Source organism: Microcaecilia unicolor, chromosome 5 (genome assembly GCF_901765095.1).
Source record: "Microcaecilia unicolor chromosome 5, aMicUni1.1, whole genome shotgun sequence".
NCBI classification, from domain to species: Eukaryota; Metazoa; Chordata; class Amphibia; order Gymnophiona; family Siphonopidae; genus Microcaecilia; species Microcaecilia unicolor.
In genome coordinates this window covers 9877912-9900792 of record NC_044035.1, presented here as the reverse complement: position 1 = coordinate 9900792, position 22881 = coordinate 9877912, and the positions used below count along the sequence as shown (strand labels likewise).

The 22881-nt window shown below is 44.5% G+C and overlaps 1 protein-coding gene and 1 pseudogene across 1 annotated transcript in view; both read right to left on the bottom strand.

The window, feature by feature from the left end:
• Positions 1 to 5020, bottom strand: part of LOC115471041 (pancreatic lipase-related protein 2-like) — a 75984-nt gene extending 70964 nt beyond the window's left edge. Inside the window, exon 1 of the mRNA XM_030204709.1 lies at positions 4903 to 5020. Within this exon, the coding sequence (XP_030060569.1) occupies positions 4903 to 5020 (118 nt within the window). The remainder of the gene's footprint in view (positions 1 to 4902) is intronic.
• Positions 5021 to 6767: 1747 nt separating this feature from the next.
• Positions 6768 to 10414, bottom strand: LOC115471040 (annotated as a pseudogene).
• Between the last annotated feature and the right edge of the window lie 12467 nt (positions 10415 to 22881).

Genomic DNA, 22881 nt, shown 5'->3' with positions numbered 1-22881 from the left:
AACTGTATGTGGTACCTGATCGGAAGCCAGTGAAGTGACTTGAGGAGAGGGGTGATATGAGCATATCGGTCCAGGCGGAAGATAAGATGTGCAGCAGAGTTCTGAATGGACTGAAGGGGGGGATAGATGGCTAAGTGGGAGGCCAGTGAGGAGTAGGTTGCAGTAGTCAAGGCGAGAGGTAATGAGAGAGTGGATGAGAGTTCGGGTGGTATGCTCAGAGAGGGAAGGGCAAATTTTGCTAATGTTATAGAGGAAGAAGTGACAGGTCTTGGCTATCTGCTGTCTATGCCATTCTGGGTTGGTGGGTTGAAATCCACCTTGTCCTCTGATGCTGGCTGTCTGACTTCAGTGGAGCCCCATTTTCCATCATATACATTCTCAACACATCCCATTTGAACATCTGGCTACTGTCCAAGCTTTCTGCATGTTCCCTGCATTGCAGATAGTAGATGTGGAGTGCTATGGCCACTGGTAGGTGTTTACAAACCATGCTTCCTTTTCAGCCAGACACCTTAGTAGTGTCGCATGGTCTGGTCCTGATAGTTGTCTGCTGTGAGCATCGTTTAAGTGTCTCTAGGACTATGGTCTTGTGTGGTCAGTGCAATATGGAAATGGTCTGCATACGGCATTGGCAGAGGATCCCTATCACTACTATGTACATATCAGAGATGGCTCCATTTGTAGCTGAGACATCATGGATTTTGTTTTGGGGTAGCCTAAGGATGAATGTAGAGGTCAGGCTCTGACCTTAGTTAAGAGATTTGCCTGGAATAGACTTCCCGAGCCTGTACGTCTAGCCCCGTCTTTGACCGTTTTCCAATCCAGGCTAAAAGCCCACCTCATTAACGCTGCTTTTGACTCCTAACCACTACTCACTTGCCCTGTATCCTTTTATCCCCACCTCTTTAATTCCCTTACCTCTTAGTTGTTCTGTTTGTTTGTCTGTCCTATTTAGATTGTGAGCTCTTTGAGCAGGGGCTGTCTTTTCATGTATGGCGTACAGCACTCCATATGCCTTGTAGCGCTATAGAATTGTATGGTTTGGCTCTGTCAGCTTGCCACTAATGTTGAACATCCACGCTGTGGTTGTCAAGAGATGTCCAGAGTACAAAAAGCACCAAGAGCCTTCATAAGTAGGACAAAGGCTTCTTTTTCACTGTGTACAGTGGAACAGAAGCCTTTGTTCCATTTTTCAAGGCTCTTGGGTCTTTTTGTGCTCGGCATCATGTTCAGTAGTTTGAGTCCTCTCTGTGTCATACGTAAAGAGATGTCACCACACACAGCCTGCAGAGTCTTAGGTAGGTAGTAGGCATATGGATTGTCATCACAGTACTCATAGTTTTGAGGAATGTATCATTCACGTGTGCTCCAGCATGCTGGTATTGAAAGCTGGATGCACATATACAGCAATGTGTGATATGATAGAAAGACACCATTGAGATTATTATTATTTATTGCATTTGTATCCCACATTCCCCCACCTATTTGCAGGCTCAATGTGGCTTACATAGATTTGTTAACATTGTCATTTCATGATATCAGATACAGTTAGTAATGTGTAGCGATCAAGGAAGGGAAGAGAGAAGAGGGAGGAGAGTGATTAGGGTAGTTATAGAAGGTGGGCGTTCGTACTTGAGTGGTTGGTGAGGTGACTTAGTGAGGCTATATGTTCTTAATTGTAGGCCTTGTTGAAAAAGAATGTTTTCAGCGATTTTCGAAAGATAGTTGTTTCGTTGATTGTTTTCAGGTCTGTAGGTAATTCATTCCATAACTGCGTGCTCATGTAAGAGAAGGTGGTGGCATGCATCAGCTTGTATTTAAGTCCTTTGCAGCTGGGGAAGTGCAGGTTGAAAATTTGCGGGATGATCTTGTGGCATTTCTGGGAGGTAGGTCCACGAGGTTTAGCATGTAGATTGGGGCGTCTGCATGAATGATTTTGTGTACAATCGTGCAGATCTTGAACGCAATGCGTTCCTTAAGTGGGAGCCAGTGGAGTTTCTCTATTAGGGGTTTTGCACTTTCATATTTAGTTTTTCCAAATATGGCGGCCGTATTCTGGGCAGTTTGGAGTTTTTTGATTGTCTGTTCTTTGCACCCGGCGTACAGTGCATTGCAGTAGTCCAGATGACTTATTACCATTGACTGTACCAGGGTACGGAAGATGTATCTCGGAAAGAAAGGTTTTATTCTTTTAAGTTTCCACATGGTGTAGAACATCTTTTTCGTCGTGTTTTTCACGTGGGTATCAAGAGTGAGGTTTCGATCAATGGTGACTCCAAGAATTTTCAAATTTTGTGAGACCGGATGGGAACAGTATGGTGTGATTATGGTGGTGAAGTTTTTTGTGTTATGTTGTGAGGTGAGTACAAGACATTGTGTTTTTTCTGCGTTAAGTTTTAGTTGGAATGCATCTGCCCAAGTGTGCATTATTTGGAGGCTTTGGTTGATTTCGTTGGTGATTTCATTTAGATCATGTTTGAATGGGATGAAAATTGTGACGTCATCTGCATAGATGTAGGAGTTGAGGTTTTGATTGGCTAGTAGTTTTAGAACCAAGAGTCACATCTACTTGCTCTGGACCTTGTGTGCAGATGTCACCCTGGACTGATTCTGCTCTTACTCCCAATTTCCAATATCTAAACCTATTTACACCCTGAAAGCTGGAGCAGGTTGGGCCTGTATGAATTTCACCTTAGGCCACAGAACATTGACAGTACAGTGTGTACCAAACCTGGACCTGAAGGCACCCATGGCAGTCAGGTTTTCTGGATATCCACAATGAACATTCACGAGAGAGATGTGCATGCACTGGTATGGGTGGCAAGCTATTCAGTTTCTTCTACTATATATGTGATATGGATAGGTATGCGATGCACACAGTTTCTCAGAATATGCATCTGCTGCCAATATTTGACCATGCAATGTACTATGTCCTTAAGACGTAGCTACAGACTGATTTGTGGCTGCACAGAAAGGTTGTGAGAATTTCCAGGCTACAAAGTTACACTAGGGGATGAATGCACACATGGGTTTGGCGTACATTGGGCATCAACTACTTTGATGAGAGGGTTGCAGGAGCAATACACACTGCAACATCTCTGCATTCTAGGCCATTTCACTACAGATCTTGTCCAGCATACAATACCCACTAAAATTCCCGTTAGGTTCCCTTATTGCATACATCTAACTAATCATCAAAAGAGTGGCCTAGTGGTTAATACATTTGGCTTTGCTCTGGGTGTACTGGGTTCAATTCCCCTTGTAGCCTCTGGCCACTTAACTCAAATCACCTCATTAACCTCTGGCCCATATCCCACAAAAGTGTCTCTATATTAGAGAGCTGCCCGGGAACGGGGTTCACAGGAATCCCGTGGAACCCATGGGATTCCCGTGGGGACGGAGGCAGTTCCTGCGGGGTTCCCGCGGGGATGGAAGCAGTTCTGCTGTCTTCTCATAGAAGTGTAAGCTGCACCTGCACCAGCCTCTCATCTACCGAATACCAATTTCTTTGAGTGCTGTCTCCTCCTCTTCCTCCTTGCTTTAACAGCACAAATGTGGAAAGTCTTCCATTAAGGAGGTGGTAGAGTCACAAATGATGGCGGAATTCAAAAAGGCGTGGGATGAACACAGAGGATCTCTGGCTGTGATAAACTAGGGCTGATACCTGGCAGACTTGTATGGTCTGTGTCTCATACATGGCAATCTGGTTTAGGATGGGCTGGAAAGGGCTTAGACAGCAACTTCAGTGGCTGGAACATGAGGACAGTGCTGGACAGACTTTTACAGTCTGTGTCCCACAAATGAGAAGACAAATAGACTGGAGTGGGCTTCAACGGCAACTCCAGCAGTTGGAACATAAGGATAGGGCCAGATAGACTTCTGTGGTCTTTGTTCCAGAAACACGAAAGGAAGACCATAATCAAGTATATAATATCACACTCGTTGATTTAATGATGAATTGATCATGAGTGTGACTGTTGGCAGAGTGGATGGACCGTTCAGGTCTATTTGCTGTCACTTACTATGTTACTATTAATCCTCTTTGCTCCCAGGCTGGTGCACAGACCTCAGCTCTGACACAGGCACGAGAATCAGATGTCACCTGACCTACTGGCGCGTGTATGTGGCGACCTCTCAGCACACAGTGCAAGTGAATCGGAGACAAATCTTACATGTGCGCACCAGAGTGTTCCAACTTCCAACTTCCATTCCTTCCTTGCCTACAGTGCTGTGGCTCAAATCCAGAGAGAGACTGAGGGAGCTGACTGGAATTTTCTTTTATGTACCATTAAATTCTTGTGGGGATGGGTGGGGATGGGTTAAAGTTTTGCGGGGATGGGTGGGGATGGGTAAGATTCCAGCGGGGATGGGTGGGGATGGGTAAGATTTCTGTCCCCGTGCAACTCTCTACTCTATATTGTAGCTATTTTGTTTAGAGTAGGAGAATTGTGCAGCAGTCTCCTCTGATATGAGAGTTGTAGTGACCTTACTTATTTGCCCCAAATCACTCTAATCTTAGTGTGTGTGTCTGTGTCTACTCCCTTCGCCTTTCCCTCCAGGTGTTTCAAAATAGTGTGTATTGAACTGTCTTCATCACAATGTTTCAATAGAATTCCCCTCCTCATGCAAAGATGGCAAGTAAAAATGTTCCTGCATGGCCATTTTGTCCCACTCCTGGGTTTCTAAACACCCCATCCTGGTGCATCATGGACCGGCAAAGACTACAAATCCCACAGTGCTGTGGAATGTAAATTAAAAATGAGACATAGCCCAAAAGCTGTGTTGCAAGTTCCATAATGCACCAGGATGAGCAGGGCCGGTCTTAGGGCGAGGCAACTACATAGGGCCTGATTTTTATTTTCACACTCATTATGCCAAAAGTTCCTCAAAATTAGCCATTACCATCCTGAGAAGAAGATTGTTCTCCTGTTCTAAAAAGTGAATAGCTCTGAGTCGCTCCTGCGCACTGGCATGGCATCTTCTTGATGGTCTGCTTCCCTCTATCTGTTGATCCAGACATTCTCGCAGAGGATGTGAAGGCTACAGCTCACACCACACAGGAGAATGCATCAAGTATCTCCGTACCTCCCGTGTTGTGTAAGGTAAACGCATTGTACAAAACATACCTTACCTGTTACATCCGCGTTTGAAGAAATACGTGGGCCCAAATGTGTTCAACATAAGGATTGTGAAGAGTGTTCAGAAAGGCACCTTCTGCAGGACCGTGTCAACTTTGGAAATTTGTATTGGGAATATTGGCTCATTGATACTTTGCGTGCGCGTAGCATGTGGGTGCGTTATGGTGATGTCTTTTGTACGCACCTACATTTGTCTATATAAAGCACCGCGTGGCACAATCGTGTCCTTTTGACAGAGTGGTGTGTATGCTATGCTGTCTGTCTCCAGGTAAGTTCTCTCTGTCACAGGACAAATCCCTCCTCTCTGTACCCTTCTCCAACACCACCAACTCCAGGCTCCGCTCATTCTGTCTCGCCTCACCCTTTGCTTGGAACAACCTTCCTGAGCCCTTACGCCAAGCCCCCTCCCTGCCCATCTTCAAGTCTTTGCTTAAAACCCACCTCTTCAATGCTGCATTCGGCACCTAACTCTTAACCTTCAGTAAATCCAGACTGCCCCAATTTGACTGCCCCTATCGGACTGTCCGTTGTCTCTTAGATTGTAAGAGACAATCCTTGAGCAGGGACCGTCCCTCTATGTTAAATTGTACAGCGCTGCGTAACCCTAGTAGCGCTTTAGAAATGTTAAGTAGTAGTAGTAGAAACCTTTAGTTAACAAGTCCTGTCTTTGCTTTCTGGGTTTGACTTATACAGGTTGGATGCTTTTGCCCATTACACACCTATATATTTGAAGCTATGCTACTGGAGTCAGTGTTTGCCTCAAGGTTGTGTCCTATGTTTGTAGAACATTGGGTAGAGTAATTTGGTGGTCTAGGCCATTAATGCTTGAGAATGGTGCCATGTTTTAATCCATTTTTTTGTTTTTACTTTCCCTCACCTCACTTTTAGCTTAGGTGGAGTGCTGGTACCTGTGACCTTATGGCTTCTCTGCACAGATGAACTTGTGGGTGTTGAGAGGCACCTACCCAGGTGATATTAATGTTTGAGGTAAAGTGCTTAATTAAATGTTTGGGACAATGATGTCGGTAAGGGGTCCCTTGAGCCTTCTAAACCTCCTCATTCAATCACGTGGGATAGGGACTCTAGCCGTTACTGAGGGTCTACAAAATGTATGGAATGTGTCACACAGTTGTTTGTTCCCCTTAGAAAGCTGGCGTGAGGTTGTGTGGCTCTCTCTTTTATTCCATGTAACATACGTATGAGGTGTCCTCATGAAAAGTGGGTGAGAGTTGTGTGTTTGTAACAGCAGCATGGAGTGATTTATCTATTGGAAGTGAGTGACACAGGTGTACTGTGCTATAGTCTAGAGGAGATGGGAAAAGCTGCCTACTACTGTTTCAACTTCTTTTTTTTACTTAAACTTTGTTAACCTAGTGTAGGAATGAACAGATGTGGTCATAATTATTATTATTATTGTGAATCCACTGTAATAGTTGTTTACACAGGGGTATAGGTAGGAATTACGAGCTCTTAACTAAGTTTTATTGTTCTTTGGGCTTTCGTGTGTCCTCCTCATCAGCACATTCACTTTAGAAACACAGGAGCGTAGAATCATGATGGCAGAAAAAGGCCAGATGGCCCATCCTCTGCAGCCCCCAACCCCTCCTCTTCTTAAGGGATACCACGTGCTTATCCCATGTTTTGGGATACTACTTTGTTTTGAGAAGCTTGCACTAACAGGTGATAAAGGATAACATAGAGGGGCATAATCGAATGGGGCCAGCCATCTATAAGGACGGCCCTGTCAAGCGGCGTACCCGACTGTATTATTGAAACAAGATAGCTGGCCATCTTTCGTTTTGATAACACGGTCGGGGCCGGCCTTAGAGATTGCTGGCGTTAGAGATGGCCGCCATTGGTTTTCACCGATAATGGAAACTAATGGCGGCCATCTCAAACCCGGCCAAATCCAAACCATTTGGTCGTGGGAGGAGCCAGCATTTGTAGTGCACTGGTCCCCCTCACATGCCATGACACCAACTGGGCACCCTAGGGGGCACTGCAGTGGACTTCACAAATTGATCCCAGCTGCATAGCTCCCTTACCTTGGGTGCTGAGCCCCCCAAATCCCCCCCAAAACCCACTCCACACAACTGTACACCACTACCATAGCCCTAAGGGGTGAAGGGGGGCACCTACATGTGGGTTTGGAGGGGGTTTGGAGGGCTCACAGGGGGATGGGCCTGAGTCCGCCTGCCTGAAGTGCACTGCACCCACTAAAAACTGCTCCAGGGACCTGCATACTGCTGTGATGGAGCTGGGTATGACATTTGAGGCTGGCAAAAAAATGTATTTAAATTTATTTTTTTGGGTTGGGAGGGGGTTTGTGACCACTGGGGGAGTAAGGGGAGGTGATCAGCAATTTCCTTCGGTGGTCATCTGGTAAGTTCGGGCACCTTTTCGAAGCTTGGTCGTGAACAAAAAGGGGCCAAGTAAAGTTGGCCAAATGCTCATCAGGGCCGACCTTCTTTTTTCCATTATCGGCCGAGGATGGCCATCTTTTAGCCACACCTCCATCCCGCCTTCGGTACACTGCCAACACGCCCCCTTGAACTTTGGCCGGCCATGCGACAGAAAGCAATTGAAGCCGGCCAAAATCGGCTTTCGATTATATCGATTTGGCCGGCATTAGGAGAAGGCCAGCCATCTCCCAATTTGTGTCGGAAGGTGGCCGGCCTTCTCCTTCGAAAATAAGCAGGATAGTAACATAGTAAATGTCGGTACAAAAAGACCTGAACGGTCTATCCAGTTTGCCCAACAAGATAAACTCATTTTACATGGTATGTGATACTTTATATGTATACTCCAGTTTGATTTGTCCTTGCCATTCTCAGGGCACAGCCCAGAGAAGTTTGCCCAGCACTCTTCTTGTACTAAAAGTTCTGAAGCTAACGTCAGAACCCCTTAAAATTTGCACTCAAGCCCATCCATATCTATTTAGTCACAATCATGGCGTAGACCATAGAAGTCTGCCCAGGACCGTTTTTGCTTCCCAATTACCAGCGTTGCCACCCAATCTCCACTAAGATTCCGTGGATCCATTCCCTCTAAACAGGATTCCTTTGTATTTATCCCACGCATGTTTGAACTCCATTACCGTTTTCATCTCCACTACCTCCCGTAGAAGGGCATTCAAGTATCCACCACCCACTCTGTGAAAAAAATACTTTATGACATTACTCCTGAGTCTGCCCTCCTTCAACCTCAATTCATGTCCTCTAGTTCTACCGCCTTCCCATCTCTGGAAAAGGTTTGTTTGCAAATTAATACCTTTCAAATATTTGAACATCTGTATCATGTCACCCCTGTTTCTCCTTTCCTCCAAGGTATGCATGTTTAGGTAGGCAAGTCTCTCCTCATACAGCATGACTCCTATTCCTATATAGTAACATTATCTGACCCCAGGTGTCATTCCTGTCCTGGTCTCCTAATTGGGCAGTTAGGTTTTCAGAATACACCATAGGAATCTATATACCATTATACAGATTAGCATTACTGAAATGTTGGCCATTCATATCTTTTCATATTGGCTGTAGGGTGTCCTTAAAACAAATTGACTTACTGGTTGGGGTTGCCCAGCCATACCTACTACTACTACTATAAATCATTTCTATAGCGCTACCAGTCGTACGCAGCGCTTCACAATTGAACATGAAGAAAAGACAGTCCCTGCTCAAAAGAGCTTACAATCTAAATCAGGACAGACAGACAGGACGATTAAGGGATAAGGGTAGGACAGACAGAAGGACACATAGGGAAAGGGACTATTGAAGAGAGGAAGACAAAGTTACGAGCTAGTGACAAGTTAAGAATTAAAAGTAGCATCAAACAGGTAGGCCTTTAGCCCGGATTTGAAGGCGGCAGGGATGGAGCTAGACGTAATGGCTCAGGAAGCCTATTCCAGGCATAAGGTGCGGCGAGATAAAAGGAACAGAGTCTGGAGTTAGCGATGGAGGAGAAGGGTGCAATTAGGAGAGATTTGCTTAGTGAACGGAGGTCCTAGGAAGGAGTGTAGGGAAGGATGAGGGTGGAGAGGTAGTGAGGGGCTGCAGAGTGAATGCATTTACAGTATAGGTCAATAAGAGGAGCTTGAATTTTATACGGAAACGGATAGGGAGCCAGTGAAGTGACTTCAGGAAAGGGCTGATATGGGCATAACGACTTTGGTGAAATATTAGTCGTGCAACAGAATTTTGACCAGATTGAAGAGGAGAGAGGTGGCTGAGCTGTGGAAGACCTGTGAGAAGCAAGTTGCAGTAATCTAAGCGAGAGGTGATGAGAGTGTGAATGAGGGTTCTGATAGCGTGTTCAGAAAGGAAAGGGCGAATTGTGGCGATGATATAAAGGAAGAAACTACAGGTTTTAGCAATCTGTTGAATATGTGCAGAGAAGGAGAGGGAGGAGTCGAAGATGACCCCAAGGTTACGAGCAGATGAGACAGGAAGAATGAGCGTGTTGTCGACAGAAATAGAGAATGGGGGAAGGGGAGAGGTTGGTTTAGGTGGGAAGATAAGGAGCTCAGTTTTGGACATATTGAGCTTCAGGTGGCAGTGAGACATCCAGGTAGCAATGTACAGCGCTGCGTAACCCTAGTAGCGCTTTAGAAATGTTAAGTAGTAGTAGTAAAGCTGGTGTAAATATGTGAATGTACTCACCTATTTTGATATAGACATTGTAACACACCCAGGAATATCCACATACAGCATATGAGTAAGTACAACACACCACTTTGCAATTATATAAGTACAAACTTCACATAGAGAAAAACCTTTATAAAATTACTGCCCTGGTTCCAAAACCCTCTCCAAAAATGCATAGCCCAAAACAATAATGCATGTCCCTTGAACTTACTAGCCACCATCAGGGGTGCCATGACACCTATGATGAAGGATGCTGTCTTGTACACAAACACCTCGGAGAGAAAGTGAGCCAAAGCTAAGAAGAAGCTGCAGAGGGTGATGTGATACAATCTGCAAGGACAGGGGGGAGGGAGGAATAGAGAAAGAATAAGAGAGAGACTTTAATTAGACATTATTCTTCATCAATGAGGCTGATCCCACACTATGAGGGGCTCCAAGTCTATGGGAGATGAGTTTTGCTGCTCCATTTTGTTGCTCCCAAAGGTTTGGGCTTGCAGCCCATTCACCAGCTCTGGTTTACCGGTGTAGTTTTTCAGACAGGAAGCTATGGTCCCGAAAGCTTTGCACTGTGTTGCCTATAGCTATGATGGAGACCATGAAAAGCCAGCTACGCAGAATATTTAAAAAGCGGCTCATCTTGCATCAGGGCCAATCAGATGGAGAAGGCAGTTCCGCACCTTCCCCTAACCAGCACTCATGAGAGGCCAGCCCCACCCCCTTTCCTAATCATCAGGACCAATCAGATGAAGAGGGCAGCTCCGCCCCCAGTATCAATCAGTGGGAGAGTGCTGCCTCGCTCTCATCCCATTCCAACACACGCGCTCCCCAGGACCAATCAGAGAGGGAGACGGCAGCTCCGCACCTTCCCAGTGCCAGTCAGTGGGAGTGGAAACACTGTATCCTTGCCCTTTGAGGTCACTACACACTATGTACTGTGGAGAAGTAACCTGGAGGTTGGTGCAGTGGACTTTGATCCTGAGGCACTGGATTAAATTTGCTCTTTTGTGGTGTTGGCAAGCTCACATGTATTATTACTACCCCTGTGTACACCCGAATGTAACTTATTTATTTATTTAGATTTTGCTGACACTTTTTTTCAATAGTAGCTCAAGGTGAGTTACATTCAGGTACTCTGGATATTTCTCTGTCCCAGGAGGGCTCACAATCTAAGTCTGTACCTGAGGCAATGGAGGGTTAAGTGACTTGTCCAAGATCACAAGAAGCAGCAGTGGGATTTGAACCGGCCACCTCTGGATTGCAAGACCAGTGCTCTAACCACTAGGCCACTCCTCCACCCCAAAGAATCTTGTTACTCTTTGGGGTTCTACATGGAATGTTGCAACACTTTGAAATTCTGCATGGAATCTTGTTATTCTTTAGAATTCTAGAATCTTTATTTAGACTTTGCTCACACCTTTTTCAGTAGTAGCTCAAGGTGAGTTACATTCAGGTACTCTGGATATTTCTCTGTCCCAGGAGGGCTCACAATCTAAGTCTGTACCTGAGGCAATGGAGGGTTAAGTGACTTGTCCAAGATCACAAGAAGCAGCAGTGGGATTTGAACCGGCCACCTCTGGATTGCAAGACCGGTGCTCTAACCACTAGGCCACTCCTCCACTAGCAACATTCCATGTAGAATCTCAAATAGTAGCAACATTCCAGAATCTCAAAAAGTGGCAACATTCCATGTAGAATCTTCAATAGTAGCAACATTCCATGTTCCACTGAACTAACCACTAGGCTACTCCTCCACTGGCAACATTCCATGTAGAGGCCTGCCCTTGCAGATCAGCAACGCAGCCGCGCAGGCTTCTGTTTCTGTGAGTCTGACGTCCTGCACATACTTGCAGGACGTCAGACTCACAGAAACAGAAGCCTGCACGGCTGCGTTGGAGGGCAGGCTTCTACATGGAATGTTACTAGTGGAATAGCAACATTCCTTCCATGTAGAATCTCAAACAGTAGCAACATCAACACTCCATGTAGAATCTTCAATAGTAGCAACATTCCATACATTTATTTAGATTTTGCTCACACCTTTTTCAGTAGTAGCTCAAGGTGAGTTACATTCAGGTACTCTGGATATTTCTCTGTCCCAGGAGGGCTCACAATCTAAGTTTGTACCTGAGGCAATGGAGGGTTAAGTGACTTGTCCAAGATCACAAGGAGCAGCAGTGGGGTTTGAACCGGCCACCTCTGGATTGCAAGACCCAAGACTGGTGCTCTAACCACTAGGCCACTCCTCCTCCCCTGATTGGAACAGGGGTACAAAAGATTTCACTCTCACCTCCCTGGAAATGTGCAGGCACATCTTCTCTGTGCACACACTGAGCAGGAAACTTAAGAATTAATCGCTTAAATTAATGTGTTTGATAAAATAACACCTTCAGCAGCAAACATTTTAGCAGGACATCTCTATGTCTGTCAAACCAAAGCAGAAAGTGGGCTAAAAATCCCCTAAGAATTATCCAATTAACTTGTTATACAGATTAAAAAAATCCTTTGGCAAAGAAAATGATTAAGATTTTGTTTCCAAAATTGTTACTGTATTTTGTCTCACCTCTAGCGACGCCAAGAGGAACAACAGTCACAGTCCAAATTGCAAACATCTGCAAGATATTAAAGAATAAAAATGAAGCTCTTTCATGTGACTGAACAAGAATGCAGCTGATCATGTTTTTTTAAATCTAAGGATCTTAGTCAGCAAAACGTTTAAGGGGATACTGTTATTTATGCACTTGACAAGCCATAAAGCCCGTTACTATGGGCGAAATTTCTGTTGTATGTAATGAAAGAGCAAAACGGGGAAGATTTTTTATTTCTGAAATGTAATTTAAAAGTTGATGAACGTAATGTCAGTTGATGTGTATAGTACAGTTTTATATTTTTATTTATTTATTGTATTTGTATCCCACATTAGATCCTTCAGAATTTGAACCTTGTTATTGTTAGACTTATGTGATTTCCCAAGTCCCTTATTGTTCAAATTTTTTCTGTGTGTATGTGTGTGTGTGTGAGAGAGAGAGTGAGTGTGTGAGAGAAAAAGTGTCTGTGTGAAAGAGAGAGAGAGTGTGAGAGTGAGTTGAGAGAGAGAGAGATGGTAGGAGTCCCTGTGATAGTGGAGGGTCAGTCGCTCCTTATAGGCAGTTGTTTATTGTTCTAATATCGTGTGTGTGTGTGTGTGTGTGTGTGTGTGTGTGTGTGTGTGTGAGAGAGAGAGAGAGAGACAGAGAGAAAGAGAAAGTGTGTGTGTGCGCGCATCTGTCTGAAAGAGAGAGAGAGTGAGAGTGAGTTCAGAGAGAGAGAGACAGAGAGTGTGTGTGTATGTGTGTGTGAGAGAGAGAGAGAGAGAGAGCTGGTAGGAGTCCCTGTGGGAAGATGTTTTGCTAATCTTCAAGATGAGTTACCATCGATTCTTATATGTTAATGCAAGCCGTTAAGCCCATTAAAACGGGCAACATTTTTTATTTGTGAAATGTAATTCCCTTATTGTTGTAACATTTTGTGTGTGAGAGAGAGAGAGAGACAGTGAGTGTGTGTGTGTGAGAGAGAGAGAAAGTGTGTGTGTGTGTGTGTGTGTGCCTGTCTGAAAGAGAGAGTGTGAGAGTGAGTTGAGAGAGAGAGAGAGAGAGAGAGAGTGTGTGTGTGTGTGTGTGTGTGTGTGTGCGTCTGTCTGAAAGAGAGAGAGAGTCAAGGAAGGAGAAGATAAATTTCTCCCTGCTTCTGTCTTGTAAAAGTACAGGAGGTAATATTTTGTGTGTGTGTGTGTGTGTGTGTGTGTGAGAGAGAGAGAGAGAGAGAGTGAGTGAGAGAGAAAGTGTTTCTGTGCCTATCTGAAAGAGAGTGTGAGAGTGAGTTCAGAGAGAGAAAGAGAGTGAGTGAGTGTGTGTGTGTGTGTGTGTATGTGTGTGTGTGTGAGAGAGAGAGAGATAGAGAAAGAGTGTGTGTATGCGTCTGTGTGAAAGAGAGAGAGAGTCAAGGAAGGAGAAGATAAATTTCTGCCTGCTTCTGTTTGTTTTGTAAAAGTGCATGCGGTGATATTTGTGTGTGTGTGTGTGTGTGTGTGTGTGTGAGAGAGAGAGAGAAAGTGTATGTGTGTGTGCACCTGTCTGAAAGAGAGCGAGAGAGAGTGTGAGAGTGAGTTCAGAGAGAGTGAGAGTGTGTATGTGTATGGGCGTGTGTGTGTGAGAGAGAGTGTGAGTGTGTGAGAGACAGAGAGACAGAGAAAGTGTATGTGTGTGCGCGTCTGTCTGAAAGAGAGAGAGAGTCAAGGAAGGAGGAGATAAATTTCTCCCTGCTTCTGTTTGTCTTGTAAAAGTACATGACGTAATATTTTGTGTGTGTGAGAGAGAGAGAGAGAGAGAGAAAGTGTGCGTGTGAGAGAGAGAGAGAGAGAGAGAAAGTGTGTGTGTCTGTGCACCTGTCTGAAAGAGAGTGTGAGAGTGAGTTCAGAGAGAGTGAGAGTGTGTATGTGTATGGGCGTGTGTGTGAGAGAGAGAGTGTGAGTGTGTGAGAGACAGAGAAAGTGTGTGTGTGTGCGCGTCTGTCTGAAAGAGAGAGAGTCAAGGAAGGAGGAGATACATTTCTCCCTGCTTCTGTTTGTCTTGTAAAACTACAGGAGGTAATATTTTGTGAGTGTGTGAGAGAGTGAGTGTGTGTGTGAGAGAGAGAAAGTGTGTGTGTGTGCCCCTGTCTGAAAGAGAGAGTGTGAGAGTGAGTTCAGAGAGAGAGAGTGTGTGAGTTTGGATGACCATCTCCTCCTGGCTCTCTTCTCTCCAGGTCCCTTCCCCTCCATGGGCACCATTTCTCCCCTCCCTGATCACAGTCTCCTCCTGTTTTCTCCTCTTTTCCCTTGTAAGCTCTGTCGAGCAGGGACTGTCTCTTCATGTTCAGGTGTACAGCGCTGCGTACGTCTAGTAGCACTATAGAAATGTTAAGTAGTATTAGTAGTACTTCCCCTCCATGGGCACCAGCGTTCCCCTGCCCTCCATGATCACCATTTCTCCTTTCCACTCCATGACCACAGTCTCCCTTGTTTTTTTCATCCCCTATTTCCAGCATCTGTCCCTCTCAAACATCTCTCTCTCTGCCCTCCTTCTACCAGTAACTTTTCCTGCTCTCCTGAATCCCTACCCCTCCCTGTGGTCCCCTTTCTCTCTCTCTCTGTTCACTCCTGAACCCTCACTCCCCCCCCCCCCCAGTCCACATTCTGTCTCTTCTTATACCTGCTCCTCTCAGCCCTCCGACTTCGTCTTTAGTGCTGCAGGCATGCTTCTCCTTTCAATCGCCCAAAACTGCTGTAGCGTCCTGCCCTGAAACAGGACGTGCTGTCAGAAGAGGCAGGACGCTAGAAAGGCTTCGAGCTGCTGAAAGGAACAGCAGAGCTAAAGGCAAAAATCGGAGGGCTGACAGGACCAAGTATAAGGAGAGAGAACCACTGGTGCTGCCTACAGCCTCTCCAGTCTTGCACCGGACCCAGTGGTTAGTTCTGGGAGTGGGAAGGGGGAGCTGTTCCACTGTAAGCACCAGGAGAAAAAAATACAAAAAAGAAGCCACTGCCACACCCCCGTACGTCGTCGGTGAGAGGAAAGCAGCAGGCTGCACACATTTGCCATCTGCAACCTGGGAGAAAAGAGCTGTGCAAAGCCGCAGCTGTTCCCCCTGCACGCCCCCGGAGCTTCAACGTCCCTACCTTTCATTTTCTAAAAATGCAACCCCATCTGACCAGGCTGTTTCGGGGGAGGGGGGAGGAGTTTGGCTTTCACCACCATGCCGCCTTTCTTGTTCTCCGAGTTCTTCGCTCGTTCGGCGAAAACCAACGAACGACTACTGGATGGCCGATCCCCCGCCCAGGAATGCGCGGCACGTCGGAAGAGATGTGTGACGTACCACGCATGTGCAGAACAGCTTCGGCGAAAACCAACGAACGACTACTGGATGGCCGAGCCCCCACCCAGGAATGCGCAGCACGTAGGAAGAGATGTGCAACGTGCCACGCATGCGCAGAACAGCTTCGGCGAAAACCAATGAACGACTACTGGATGGCCGAGCCCCTGCCCAGGAATGCACGTCACGTCAGAAGAGATGTGTGACGTGCCGTGCATGCGCAGAACAGCTGCACTGTTCTGCGCATGTGCGGCACGTCGGTCACTCTTCATTTATGTAGTAGGATATCTTTATTGTCATCATATGAAAAAATAAAGACATACTGTATATCCCTGGATTCTATTTAGTGCGCTTAGATTTAGGTGCTGAAATCTGCATGGATTCTATAAAACTGCGCGTAACTTAATTGACTTAAGAAGCAATAATGAGCACTTATTGGCACTGATTAGAATTTAGGCGCACAACTTGCTAAGCATATCCTGTAAAAATGTGTGCCAAACTTCTAGCGCGTGCAGGCAAAAAGGGGCGTGGTTATGGGTGTGGAATTGGGTGTTTTGTGGGTGTTCTGAAATCTAGACGCCTAGTTAGAGAACATAGCTCATGGCGCCTAAATCTATGCGCCGGGATTAACGCCTTGTTTTAGTTGGTGTAAATGGATGCACACAGATTTAGGTGCTGAAATATTTTATTTTATTTTATTTATTTATTTATTTGTTGCATTTGTACCCCACATTTTCCCACCTATTTGCAGGCTCAATGTGGCTTACATAGTACCGTCAAAGGCGTTTGCCCAGTCGGTTGATAACAAATACAAGGTTGTATAGTGATCGTATGAGGTATAAGTGGAAGGTCAGAAGGGATGAAAATTGCGTGTTGTCCAGTATGGTCAAAGTCATGCTGTGTTGCTGGGTGAAGAGATTTACATGGGGTCATTGGGGTAGGCCTTTTTGAAGAGGTTGGTTTTTAGTAATTTCCTGAAGTTCAGGTGGTCGTGGATTGTTTTCAGGGCTTTTGGGAGGCCCTTCCATAGTTGTGCGCTTATGTAGGAGAAGCTGGATGCATAAGTTGTTTTGTGTTTCAGTCCTTTGCAATTTGGGTAGTGTAGGTTTAGGTAGGATCTTGATGATCTGACTGTTTCTTATTGGTAAGTCTATGAGGTCTGTCATGTATTCTGGGACTACGCCGTATATGATTTTGTCGACTAAGGTGCAGATTTTGAAGATGATCCATTCTTTGATTGGGAGCCAATGCAACTTTTCACGAAGAGGTTTGGCACTTTCAGAGCGTGTTTTGCTGAATATCAGCCTGACTGCTGTATTTTGGGCGGTCTGGAGTTTTTTAATGAGTTGTTCTTTGCAAACCGCGTAGATTCCATTGCAGTAATCTGCATGGCTTAGAACCATTGATTATATTAGGTATCGAAAGGTTGCTCTTGGGAAGAAAGGTTTTAATCATTTGAGCTTCCACATTGAATAGAACATTTTCTTTGTTACAGAGTTTATTTGACTCTCAAGAGAAAGGTTGCGGTCGAGTATGACGCCAAATATTTTCAAGCTGTCTGAGGTGGGGAGGGTGTGTCCTGGGGTATTTATGGTTGTGGGTTTATAAAAAAGGACATACACTAGACATCATCGCTCACAAACTCTCATCAGAACCAAATATTTCACTAATAGACACAAAATGGACAGCCAGGCCATGGTCCGACCATTACAGTGCAAACCTGTCCCTCCACTGGAGAACAAAAAAGACACAACAAAAACAAATACAACAAACTTATATTACGAGAGGCAAAATACACCCACTAACATTCTGGCAACAATTCTATACCAACGAATGGACAACACCTACAGACTCACCCCAATTTCTTCAAGAATGGGAGAACAGATGCAGAACAATACTAGACAATATAGCATCACTTCAAACCAGAACCTCACACAGGAAAAACTCACTACCATGGTTTAACAAAGAACTGAAAGAACTAAAAACACAGGTCAGAAGACTAGAAAGAACATGGAGCAAGAAAAAAGACGAAAACACACTTAAAAACTGGAAACAACTACAAAGAAAATACAAATACTCTCAGAGAAACTAAAAGAACGTATTACAAAACCAAAATAGGACCAAATTACAAGGATACACACAAACTCTTCACACTCGTAAATAATCTCCTAAACACCACCACAGTTACATCCAACAACACAGATACCCCAGCAGCAACCAACCTTGCAAATTACTTCAAAGAAAAAATCATAAAGCTCCGACTCATGATACCTACTAATGCAACGGACTACGCAAATATCCTTGAATGCCTAGACCCAAAATCCGAGGAATACCCAGCAGATCGATCATGGACCAACTTTGACACGATCTCATCAAATGAACTCTCACATTGGCTCAGGAAATACGCCAAATTGCAATGCAAACTAGACATCTGCCCTAATAATCTAATAAGATCTGCACCCAAACATTTCAAAACAGACCTCACGAACCACGTCAACTACAGACTTCAGAATGGGCTCTTCCCCACGGATAAAGGAAACATCCTACTTACTCCGTTACCAAAAGATGCTAAGAAAAGCACAATGGACCTAACCAACTACCACCCAGTAGCATCTATCCCACTTACAACTAAACTCATGGAAGGCATAGTGACGAAACAACTCACTGAATACCTAAATAAACACTCAATTTTGCATGACTCTCAATCAGGATTTCGATCAAATCACAGCACCGAAACTGTTTTAGTATCCGCAATAAACTCATTTAAACAAACAATTGCAACTGGTAACAACATACTCCTCCTACAATTCGACATGTCCAGTGCCTTTGACATGGTCAATCATGAAATACTATTATATATACTAGAATACTTCGGAATAGGAGGCACAGTTCTCAAATGGTTCAAAGGATTCCTGACCACAAGATCATACCAAGTAACAAAGAACACGGATAGATCACCCCCATGGACACCTGAATGTGGAGTTCCCCAAGGATCCCTCCTCTCGCCAACCTTATTCAACCTGATGATGATACCTTTAGCCAAACTTCTAGCCAATCAAAACCTCCACCCCCACATATATGCAGATGACGTCACGTTCAAACACGATCTAAGTGAAATCACCAACGAGATCAACCAAAGCCTCCAAATAATGCACACCTGGGCAGATGCATTCCAAGTAAAACTAAATGCAGAAAAAACACAATGCCTTGTACTGACATCACAACATAACACAAAACACTTCTCTACCATAACAACACCATACTGTTCTCTCCCGGTCTCAAAAAACTTGAAAATTCTTGGAGTCACCATTGATCGAAAACACGACGAAAAAGATGTTCTATTCCATGTGGAAACTTAAAAGAGTAAAACCTTTCTTCCCGAGATACATCTTCCGGACCCTGGTACAGTCAATGACAATAAGTCATCTGGACTACTACAATGCACTTTACGCGGGCTACAAAGAACAGACTATCAAAAACTACAAACTGCCCAGAATACTGCTGCCAGACTCATATTTGGAAAAACTAAATATGAAAGTGCAAAACCCTTGAGAGAGAAGCTTCACTGGCTCCCACTTAGGGAACGCATTACGTTCAAGATCTGCATGATCGTACACAAAATCATTCACACAGACGCCCCAATCTACATGCTAAACCTTGTAGACTTACCTCCAAGATCATCCCGCAAATTTCTCGACCTGCACTTCCCCAGTTGTAAAGGACTAAAGTACAAGCAGATGCATGCCACCACATTCTCGTACTTGGGCACGCAAGTTTGGAATGCACTGCCTACAGACCTGAGAACAATCGGCGAAACAACTATCTTTCGCTAATCTCTTAAGACATATCTCTTCAGCAAAGGCATACAATGAGAACTAATAGCCACAATAATCCACCCGACAATCCACTCAATTAAGATAACTCATCTACTATAGCTACCTAAATCACTCCTCTGCTTCTTCTTTTACCCTCATTTAACCTCTGCACAACATTAAATGTATATGTCACCTTGCAATGACAAAGTTGTTAAAACTATGTAAGCCAAATTGAGCCTGCAAATAGGTGGGATAATGTGGGATACAAATGCAATAAATAAATAAAAATGCTTGTTATGTTGAGAGGAGAGGATGAGGCAATGTGCTTTTTCAGTGTTCAGTTTCAGTTGGAATGAGTTTGCTAAACTTAGGTGCCGATTATAGAATGCGCTTAGTCGGCACTGACTTCAGCGCTGATTTTTTTAGGCGCCATATATAGAATCTCCTCCACAGCGCAGAACTGGAATCCACAATACAACATTGGAAATAACAAAGCAAGCTCTTGAGCGCCGACAAATACATTCTGAATATAACCCTTTCCCCTTCATAGACCCCTCGAAAACGCCCCAAACCTTTCCAACTCCCCTTACATCCCCCCCCCCACCCCCGATCCTCTCCCAAAAGCAATTGTTTTGTTCTGGCCAATATGGTGGCTACGGGGGGGGAGGGGAGGGGAACAGCTTCAACTTTTTCAGGTAATGCCATCTTCTGTCATTAAACCTCCTTGTCAACGCTGGACAGAGCAGCGCAGCAGGCAGGAAAGTGTGGGGTTCTTTCCTTCCCACAGAGAGACCAGGGCCTTTCAAGGTAAGCCCGGGGGGGAGCAACTGAGGCTTGGGGGGCTGTAGTGTGCAGGGGGCGAAGAGGCACTGCCCCCCCCCCCTCCCCAGAGCCTCTGGGCCCTCATGTACTGCGTTGTTAGCCGTATGGTCAGTCTGTCCCTGCTTTAATTCAAACCCTTGCAAAACTTTTAATGATCCTCTGTCCTCAAGTCCAAGCAACATTTCTAGACTGTATCTTTCAACTGATCAAATATAATTGGTAGTTCCAAAAGAATGCAATACCCTCATAAGCCAATATTCTTTAATCAATGCTGAATATGGTCAGACCCTGAACCATGCAAAGCAAAATGCACAAAAAGACAGGAGGCTGAATTCTAAACTTCGCAGTAACCACTGCAAACTTCCTGAAACAGGAGAAAAATGAGGTGATAGTGCCTCTGTATAAATCTCATTTAAAGTATTGTGTATGACTCCATCCTGTTTATATCTTTTTAATGGCAAGGTCTCTTCCCGAGACTGTACGTCTAACCCCGTCTTTGGCCGTTTTCAAATCCAGGCTAAAAGCCCACCTCTTTGACACTGCTTTTGACCCCTAACCACTTCTCACTTGCCCTGTACCCACCTCTTTAATTCCCTTACCTCTTAGTTGTTCTGTCTGTTTACCTGTCTTATTTAGATTGTGAGCTCTTTGAGCAGGGACTGTCTTTTGTGTATGGTGTACAGCGCTGTGCATGCCTTGTAGTGCTATAGAAGTGATAAGTAGTAGTAGTAGTAGTAGTAGTGTAGAAGCCTGCCCTTGCAGATCAGCAACGTGGCCGTACGTACAGGACGTCAGACTCACAGAAACAGAAGCCTGCGCGGCCGTGTTGCTGATCTGCAAGGTCAGGCTTCTAGATGGAATGTTGCTAGTGGAGGAGTAGCCTAGTGGTTAGTGCAGTGGAACTTGGGATGTTGTTACTATTTGAGATTCTGGAATGTTGCTATTACTTGAGATTCTAGATGGAATGTTGCTACTATTGGAGATTCTGTTGCTACTATTTGAGGTTCTACATGGAATGTTGCTACTATTGGAGATTCTGTTGCTACTATTTGAGATTCTAGATGGAATGTTACTACTATTGGAGATTCTGTTGCTACTATTTGAGATTCTACATGGAATGTTGCTACTATTGGAGATTCTGTTGCTACTATTTGAGATTCTACATGGAATGTTGCTACCATTGGAGATTCTGTTGCTACTATTTGACATTCTAGATGGAATGTTGCTACTATTGGAGATTCTGTTGCTACTATTTGAGATTCTACATGGAATGTTGCTATTCCACTAGCAACATTCCATTTTTAGATTGTGAGCTCTTTGAGCAGTCACTGTCTTTTCGTATATGATGTACAGTGCTGCGTATGCCTTGTAGCGCTATAGAAGTGATAAGTAGTAGTAGTAACTAATCTAGAGGATGGTTATTACTAAAACAGTCAGTAATCTTTCTTGTAATAAGCTCAGTTCCTGCAAAATGTGAGTGACACAAGCTACAGAGGCTGAGCTGTCCAGACTTTAGGGTTAGTGATTTGAAGATAACACGTTTGGAAATCTGGGTGTGATGGTATTCCGCACTATCAAATTAAATTTATCCAGCTAATTCAAACCACATAAACAACTATCCTGAAGGTAATGAATAGCATTAGCACAGCACACTCAGTGATCCATCCTCACCAGATAAAACAGCTGAATCACTTTTAAAGGAATCAAAGCTTTTAACTGTGGGTTTTGATTTGCTCAGTAGTAGCTCTAGGTGAGTTACATTCAGGTCCACTGGCTATTTCCCTGTCCCTAGAGGGCTAACAATCTAAGTTTATACCTGAGCCAATAGAGGCTTCTGTGACTTGCCCAAAGATCACAAGGAGCAGTGGTGGGATTTGAACCAAAGCTATCTCTATATTCAGCCAGATATGTCTGACACTGAAAATATATCCAGATAAAAGAATTTGAGGGCTTCTTTTACCACTCACTATACAGGAAGTACTGTCGGGCTACCATAGTAGCCCGGCAGTACTAACCAACAATTCATTTTTTGAGACATTAAATTTCATACACCCTATGCTGCTGAAATTTTTATTGTGTATTGTGTAGCATACTGTGCCGTACTTTGTATGGTTGTTTAAATAGGTTTACTGCTGTAATTGTCTATTCTTAATGCTTGATTTACTCTTGCTGTACACCACCTTGGGTGAATTCTTTCAAAAAGGTGGTCAATAAATCCTAATAAATAATAAATAAATAAATAGTGTGCCTTCATTTGCAGTGCTACAAAAATGTATTTATTTTTGTAGTGCTGGAACCAGAACGTACCTGGTGGTAATCGGACAATGCCGGGCTACCGCAGGAGCCTTTACCACCACCTCAATGGGTGGCGGTAAGGGCTCCCCCCCCCCCCCACAATGGCAGCGCGGCAAGTGCTTTACATGCTGCACGGCCATTTCCTACAGGAAAGCGAGACTTCCCTCTTACCAGCTGGCTTATGGACTTTTCTTTTAGGAAGCTATCCAAATCTTTTTTTTAAACCCCGCTAAGCTAACTGCTTCCACCACATTCTCTGGCAACAAATTCCAGAGTTTAATTACA